The sequence below is a fragment of the Thalia democratica genome, chromosome 6, assembly GCF_965202585.1.
Source record: "Thalia democratica chromosome 6, ktThaDemo2.hap1.1, whole genome shotgun sequence".
Classification (NCBI taxonomy): domain Eukaryota; kingdom Metazoa; phylum Chordata; class Thaliacea; order Salpida; family Salpidae; genus Thalia; species Thalia democratica.
In genome coordinates this window covers 45,526,764-45,535,715 of record NC_139170.1, presented here as the reverse complement: position 1 = coordinate 45,535,715, position 8,952 = coordinate 45,526,764, and the positions used below count along the sequence as shown (strand labels likewise).

At 27.2% G+C, this 8,952-nt stretch overlaps 1 protein-coding gene across 1 annotated transcript; it reads right to left on the bottom strand.

Moving 5' to 3' along the window:
• Positions 1-783: 783 nt before the first annotated feature.
• LOC145838582 (mediator of RNA polymerase II transcription subunit 27-like) lies at positions 784-8,331 on the bottom strand. The gene is made up of 7 exons (XM_082946200.1): positions 8,217-8,331; positions 6,903-7,066; positions 5,403-5,532; positions 4,427-4,569; positions 3,934-4,111; positions 1,741-1,935; positions 784-1,484 (listed from the first exon to the last, which is right to left on the bottom strand). Exons 1-7 carry the CDS (start codon positions 8,289-8,291, stop codon positions 1,338-1,340), a joined length of 1,032 nt encoding a protein of 343 aa, XP_082802326.1. The 5' UTR covers positions 8,292-8,331; the 3' UTR covers positions 784-1,337.
• Positions 8,332-8,952: the final 621 nt, after the last annotated feature.

The window sequence follows — 8,952 nt, the reverse complement described above, 5'->3', positions numbered from 1 at the left end:
AAACATACTTTTACTTTTAAAGAACAAATAAAACTTATATTATAGTTTTTACAATTGTTAATTAATTTCATATTTAATTTTAGTTAATTACCTTACTCGAGGAGTAGTTATAGAATAAAAGATAAACTATATAAAACTCTTAAGAGCAGATCTAATATTTATACTAAAGAATTAATAAAACAGTAAATGTCTTCTATAATCTACACTTGAAATAAACACTCAGGTTTTGTGGTTATAAAAATCTAACAAATACTTTTTAATCTTGAGTATTTTTTAATTGAATAATATAAGCAAATAATCTTGTCTTAAATTGTATTTATCTGTTAATTAAGTCGAGCAACAATACTTAATACAAAATGCATTAGAACGGAGATGTGTTTTTTAATATTTGTTCTAAAAATTTAAAGTTTTCAAAAGCCTCTAAGAGTTTGAATTAACTCTATGCACTTTAATACTTAAAAATAATTTTAAATAAAATACTAGTTTGCACCAAAAAATATAAAGTAAACAACACTTTTTGGATTGTTTTCTTTTCTGAAAATGTGCAACTTAAAATAGCGAAGTTACTAAAACCCTATCTGATCGTTTGTAATAGAAAAAGTTAAATTGGTAGGGTTTGAAATTATTTTTAATTACTATGATTTTTATTTTAACTACACTTTTGTTTAACATTTTGTTGAAATTTTAACACTAAATAAATACAATATGGTCTTCGAATATTTTGTTATGTAAATATATCCTAGATATTCTAGAAACTTCTCTTTTATAAAAAAACAAAGCATATAAAAAGTGTTTAGTTCAAAGTTTTATTGTGAAACTGAACAAAAATTTAATTTAAACTTGATTTGTAAACTATAAAAACTAAATGAAAATATTTATTTGGCATAATTGGAAAATATATATAAAATTACTTGTCTTTAAACAAAGAAGACAGTTGTTTATCTAAAACCTTTGTTTTAAAGAATATATTACTATAATTTGGTAAAACTTTTTTTTTATAACAACTTAACCTACACAAATACTATATTTCCCTCTGCTGCAAAACAAAAAAAACAACCCAAGTCGCAAAAGTTCTCTCAGGAAAAGAAAACATTAAACGTTTTAGTCCTGTGTTAGCATACAGTTATATTTCAGAAAACTTTTACTTAATTCAATAAAATGTTGCTAAAATTTTAGCTTGCAAATCATACAATAATAATCAACAGTTACATTTCAGATAATTATTATAAAAAAACACAATATAAATTCTTCTCCCGCCAAATTTCCCGCAAAATAGAAACATTTTCAACTTGCAAAAGTTCCCTCCAAAATATTCGTAAAAGTAGAAAAAAACCATTTTAGTCCCTGGGTCGGCAGTCGAAGTGGAACGTTTCGCCCAACCGGAAAGTTTGCCTGTAGAAGGGGGGATCCCCCTCGTCATCAAACATCTCACCGCAAAAGGCGCACTTTTCGTTCCACAACGTCCGGTACTGCAGGATGAATTTCTGAAGGAGATTTTTATTTTACTAAAAACATAAATTAACCATTTTTTCTGTAAACTACCTAATTGTTTTAAGGTGGTCATTGTTGAGACAAGGCAAGGTAGAAGAAATACTGAAATATATCAAAATGTTAATCAGCTTTTAGTTTTATTTCAAGTTATAAGTTCTTTTATTTTTTTTTTTATTTCAAAACGCTTCATAACTTAATAATCTCATGTTAAAATAAAAAAAAATCTATAAAGTTTTTATAAAAACTAACAACGATATTGAGCATCCAGTGGTTTCCAAGAACGTCCGAAGGCTGGGCCTGATTGGCGGTCGCCTTGGCAACGTCGTGCTGCAGTAACGTGTTGGTTATCACGTTGTTTATTTTTCTGAATAGGGGAATAACCGACATCGAGTCCAGGTCAAATTCCCCGTTTTTGTCTAAAATCGTCTCGTCGAAGCCTTTTATCTGAACAAAAATGAAAGCAATTGTAAAAACTAAAAATTCATATACAAAAACAATATAATAAACTTCTTTTACAAGAATGTACTTTTTCTGGTTTTTCTGTTGCGAAAGATCTGGTTACTAATTTTTAAAAACTAATTTTGTTTCTTTGGTTTATTTAAAAACTATTAAAAAACTTCAAATAAAAATTTTAAATAAAAACGTCACAACAAAAGCTGAATAAAAAACTTTATTTTAAAAGAGCTAAAATAATCAAAAAGAAAACATTATTTATACTTAAAGGTCAAACATTAATGAAAAAATTCAGTTAAAAATGCCTGTATAAAAATTCGTAAAAACAAATATATGACATGGTTGCCACCGATCAAGCTGAGAAAAACTTTTTGACTTTTTCCTGACTTTTCACTAAAATTTTCCTGAGTTTTCTAAGTCTAAACTCTTTATTTAAACTTATTCTTAAATACAAAATCAAACACATGAAACTATATAAAGCTTTCAATCTTATTTTTATATAGGTTAAAACAACAGTTTTTTTGCTGAATTCAATCATCTAACTTCCATTACACCACTTGAACCATTTGTGTAAGATTGATGTATTTGCAATAAACAGCTCTATCAGCAAGATATTGATGTATTTTCTAACTTGATACAGCTCTAGTTTGTACGCATACATATATTTTTTAATTCTTCTTCAGGATGTAGTAGTTTCTCCTTTCATACTGTTTTCAAGCAGAGCTTTGTTAACACTGAACCCTCGTTCGACCTCAACCTGGTCATTGTGCAATACAAATAATGGTTGCAACAGCTTTTCGAGAGAAGATTTGGCAGAAACTTTCAATGTTTCAAAATAGAATTGGTCCAAACGATCTTCACTTTGCTTGAAGCTCTTGAACTTTAATGCATTCATTGGACAATCTACCAAAGTTCTGAATTGTAAAATGCTAGCATCACCTTTAGAGTTAAAGCACATTTTTTACTTTGTTAAGGAGTGCACAATGTTGGCAAAACGCTTAACAACAATTGTGACTCCTAATTTTTCAAGGCTATGCGGATTTAGGCATGACATATTTTTTACAAATGTACTTCAAATAGCCATTCTGCTCCGAATATTTTCAACTGTTTTTATAACAAATACTCTACATTCTATGTTGAATTTTGAGACCTTTCGTTCCTCAACTAGGTCTTTGTTCCTCAAATTTGCAAGCAAATTAGTTGCAGCACAACCAAGATCAAGGACAGGTTTTAGGGAAGCTTGATCATTCAATTCAACCTTAAGTAACTGGTTAAGGATGAGGTTCGTAACTATCACGTATTTCATAATGATGCACATCAATTTAATTACCAAGCACGAAATTTCCTTATGCATAAAGGCAACAACAGGCTGGGTACTCTGGTACAATATCAAAAAAGGCTGCATGAAAAAATCACATAACTAAAGAAATGCAAGAAAATTTTTGTGTATATATCACAGTTTCACTATGGGAGTGTCCTTGCCACAGATCATAAATACTTGTAGAAAGCATAAAAAAACTGCTATTTTAAATAGGGTAGTTATAAATATGCGAATAGAAAAAATTTACAGTTTTATAAACGATATTTTATTAATTTTTCCAGATGAAGGCATTGGATAAGTAATTTTGTAAATTTCAAGAAAAATTTTGTAAATTTATGCTGACGTTAAAGGATTTTAAATTAATTGTTTACCATTTGAAGGCTTTAGAAAATAAAAAGTGTTGTAAATTTGAACTGACAAAATCTGACGTTTTGTCAAATTTTCTGACTTTTTTTCAAAAACCCCCATTTACTGCTGACTTTTGTCATTTTTTAAAGTTTTTTCTGATCTTGTGGTAACCCTGATAGGAACTAAGTAGAAGTATGTTTAAAAAATTAATATCTAGAAATTTCCGTATATGTTTTAATAAATAGAAAATTCCGTAAAAACTTAGTCTTTTCTTATAGAAGTTAAACAACAATAACAAAAAGAATAAAACAAACACCAACAATGACTCTGTCGATGTTGAGGTACCACAGGACTATGTACGCCACGAAGACCCTGCCCACCGAAATCTTCAAAATCCGGTGGTTTCCCCTGACGTGCAACTGCTCCACCATGTGGCCGATCACCTGCTGCTGCCGCAATATGTTCTTCATCATGTTGGTTATATGGGTTTCCGCCGCCCTAAAAAATGGGATTTTTTTAATATTTTTTGTACTATTCAAAATGTTCTTTATCATGTGCTACATTGTTTTTGTATTTTATATGTACGTATGTTATTAAAAATCAAGTTGCAATTAAATGGTAGGGTAATATAAATTCGGCCGCACAACAACTCCTGCAGATTAAAAAAAATAAATTATTTACATTTAGCTCGTATACCTCTCTCTAAGGACCTGCCTGACTTAAGCAACAGTTGATTACTATTATAACTAAATTTAAACTTTGGGTTTTGTACATTTAGTTATTTATCTTGTTATAACTTAACATCAAACCAACTTTGACTGGCAAGCGCTCTTGTACTTGAGAACTTTCACGGGCGAAAGGGACTTTCCCTTGTACGTAACTTGCAGCTTGTCCGAGTGAAACTTGCTCAGCGATTGGTTGATTTCGAGCGTGAACTCCTGCATCCTTTTCAGCCACTGTACGAGTGTTATAATTACATTTAGATAACGTTATAAGAACTGATAATTTGTGCCAAAATTAGCTTTACGCAATACACAAAAACATAACAGCTGTTAGCAAATATTTGTTTGTATTAATATCAGATGAGCTTATATTTGGTGTTGTTATAAATAGTAGATAAACTTGTCAGTTAAACTTCTACTTCTATCTATCTAGATAACATCAGAAGGTTTTAAATCGTTATAAACCTTATATATTTCATTATTAAATTCTACATTTTTAAAAATGTTGCAGTTGATCTTGGTACAAAAGTGTAGCAACGTAAACTTAATCTTAAAATTAATAATTAAAAAAAGTCATTAGTGTAGTAAAGTATACAATTAGTAAAAGATTTTCTAAGAGTTTTTTTAATGATCCATTTGCTTTTTGCTATTTATTAAGGTAACACACTAGTAATATATGTATGGTTTATAATAGAAAATTATAAGCCTTTTTTTTTCAAAGGTGCACATGTATTCTATTTTTACACAATCTTAATATATATATATTTTTAATTAAAACTTAGATATACTTAAATTTAGATCAACGAAAATAGCTATTGAACTTTCAATTGTCTGTTAGCAGAAATAGTAAATCTATATTTAACTAAAATATTTCCAATATAATCAAAGAATCACTATTTAAATAAAACAACTTTAAAATTAGCCTAAGATATCTAAATTGTCTATGCATGTTACTATTCCTCTTAAACTTTATCTTTAATAACTACACAAAGTTCTAAATTTTAGGTAAGTTTTTATATGGTTAAAAAACCAAAAAAACATTAAGAAATACTTTAGAATACAGAAACCTGGTGTATGGTGATGGTTTCCCTGTACCTGTTGCTCTTGTCCAGGGTGGCGTCGAGGGAGCACCACGAGAGGGGGTGGTGGTGGATGTCCGGGTTCACCTGGATCTTGCTTCCTATCTTCTCCACTTCACTGCATTGTTTGCATGTTTAGTAAGATTTGCATAGTTTGTTTTATCCAGTTACAGTAAAATTGTTAGGTTATGTAGAATTCAGCATTAAAATTTGAAGTAAGGTTAGTATGTGCATTTGTGTTTGATAAGTTAAAAAGTTTTAAGAAAGAAGTTATCAACCTGCAATAGCTGTTATTAGTATATAGCTAGTAGGAGAGTTCGAGCAAAGATATAAAACTTTGGGAGTAAGATAACGTGCGAGTAAAAACTATAAACTTTCTCTGCTCTACATACTTAAATGTTCAACTATACTGATTTTAGTGGAAACTATAAAAACATAATGAAAACAAAGATCTAGATTTTGTTGTAGGAAAAATAAACAAAAACAAAAAATTAATTACATACTTTTTACTTAAGTGATAATATAAGTATATTTGCAGTATTAAAAAAATTATCTTATTTATTAAAATCAAAATTACAAAAATCATAAATACTATTTTTATTTGAAATTTTTGTGTCAAGGGTGTTTCTTAAGAAATATGAAATGATTTTATTCTTAATACTTATTTAAACATTAAAGGAATAAACAATTGGCGAAAAAACGCCAATCTTAAATTTTTGAGATTGATTTTTAACTTTGCATAAATTATATTATGTTTATAGCTTCAGTTTTTTGTTGGTTCCTTTTCTTTAAAAAAGAAAGATTAAGGAGAAAAAAAACCTATAAAAAAATCGACATTTGTAAATTAATGTAAACTTTTTTGAAAACCTTAGAAACTTTCTTAAATAAAAAATTTAATGTGAATTGCAAAATTAAAACTAGTTTTTATGAAATTTTGATTAATTTAATTTCAATAAAATGTAAAATATCTAAAACAATTTTTTACTATTAGACTGTAAACAAACATGTAAACAACACAACTTTTTAATCAAATACTACAAAAACTTAACCATTTTCTAGTCTATAAGTAACTTATGTTATCATAAAAAAATATTTTTTGTCACAGTTTGATCTATTTAGCAGGGTTGCCAGATGTTTTTAGCAAATTTCTAGGTATTTAAATTTTCCTCTAGGTTTTTAAAAGTACACATTTACAGGTCTATTTTTAGTTTAAAGTTAAGTTTAAAATTAAAAGCTGTGTTAAATAGTATAAAAAATAAAAAAGATACTTTTAAGCTATTTTAAATGTGTTTTTTAATACAAAAATTTTGATGATGACAACAAAATGTTATCTATTATGATACATTTTTGGTGTCAAATTGAAATTTTACTACTTAAAATGTAAAAATTGTTTAAAATTCCAGATTTTTTTCGAAATTTCTCAAACTCCAGGTTTTCCAGGTTTTGAGGTTTTATGGCAACCCTGTTTTAATCACAATCTTTTTTTACTTGAAGTCCTTGTTAACAGCGCTTAAAACATCCTGGAAATCCTTGAGGAACGCTTGATTTCCAGCTGCCTTCTTGTTTTCATCTTTCAACTCCGAGTTGTCCTTGCATAGGAACCTGAACACATTGGAAACCGTGTTCCTCAGCTGGTAGTTGTTCTCTATCGCCTGTGTGCATTTTCTTAGTAGAAAACAAATATTACATATTGCTTTGGCAACATAGAGGTTTAGGTTAGTTGGTTAATGTAAAATAACACTACAAAAACACTTTGATTAAATATTTAATAGATCTGTTTATAGAGTTTTCCTCAGCTGCTGGTTGTTCTCTATCGGCTGTTCAATCTTTTTAATGCAAAACAGAGAAAAAATAAAAACCTTTAAAAACGTAGCTCTGGAAACATAGAGGCTTAGTTTTTCACTTGATGGAAATAACATTTAACAATATAAACCAAAAACTTTATTATAAGTATTTAAAAACAATCTAGTATCATAAAAAGAGCTTTTTTTTTTACAAAACTTGTTTTTTTAACCTTAAGAAAACATAGTTCTCATAAGTAGTAAACTTTCTTACTTAGCTAGTTTTAATAAAAATTTTATGAGATCAAAACTTGTAAATAAAAGTTTGAAATACAGAAAATTTAAAGCCATAGAGTTGATCAGTAGTTTCTAGGATCACATACGCATAAATATAAAAATAAAAATATTTAGAAGTTAAAGTGTAATTAACACTAATAAAGTTTTAATCTTTTTTGAATCATTATTTTGTACACATGAAATGTTCAGTTTAAATTTTTTGATATATTTAAACAAATAAAAAGTACAACAACAATAACAATGCATTTCCACATAAAATTTATAAACTTTATTACATGTAAATGCAGAATTTTTTTTATTAAACTTGGTTTTTACTAAATAAAACTATGGTAAAAAATGATAGTATTTCTACTAAAAGCTTTAGAAAACTATACTTTGTCAAAAAAGTTCATTTAAATGTAAAAAATATTGTATTATATTCATTTTTTTATAAAAACATCTAAAACCAAGTTTTTCTGCTAACTAAATAAATATACGTAAAATAAAACTCATTGAATAAACTTGAATTAAAAAAAAAAAACTAGTGTTAGTTCTTATGATACTTGCAAAAATTACTTACTAAAAATCATACTTCGAAATAAGTTAAAAATTTATTCAAATTTAAAACTAAAACTCTTATAAAAAGTTAAATGAAGTTATATGAAGGTGTGAAAAACTTTTTTGTTACTAAGTTTCTCCTTTTAACATTCTCAGCTATAACTTACTTTATAAAAATAAAAGTTACCTTAAGACCTTCCTGAACTGTTAATTGTGCGTTTTTTATGTATTGATCATGAGATATTCCGTTTTGAGAAGTCATTATAAATTTCCTTTTACAAAATAATTTTTAAACATTACCTAAAAAGTTTAATTTAGGTCTAATTTACAAGTAGACTTTAGTTTACTTTAAAAAATCACAACACATTTCCAGAGTTGCAAAAAACCAGTCTGAGTTACATCAAACTAGCCTGAGTTTTTAATTCAATTTGTTATTTGATTAAGCTTTTTAAGTATTACAAGTCAAAAACTAGGCAAATTTGCTGTTTATCAAGCATTAAAATTTTTAAATCATAGTTATAACAAATCGACTTAGTATTAAAAATAAACACACAATTTAAAAAAAGAAGCTTTTCAGTGAAAAACACTAGTTTAATATTTTTGAAAAAATCCAAACAAGCTTAAATATGTTGCATTTATCTTGCATTAATTCTTTAGTTGGATATTTATGAGATTAAATAAAGTTAATACACTTTATATTAAAATACACAATTAAAATTGTGTTATATTGTAATCGTTAATTTAAAAAATTTTAAATGCCAAAAAAATAATTTTTTAATAAACATTTCAATAAAAAAACTAGTTAATAGCACACATGGTTGCCACTCATCTAGATGAGAAAAATTTCCTGACTTTTCCTGACTTTTTCCCAAAATTTTCCTGACTTTTCTAAATCAAACTCTTAAATTAAACTTATTCTAAAA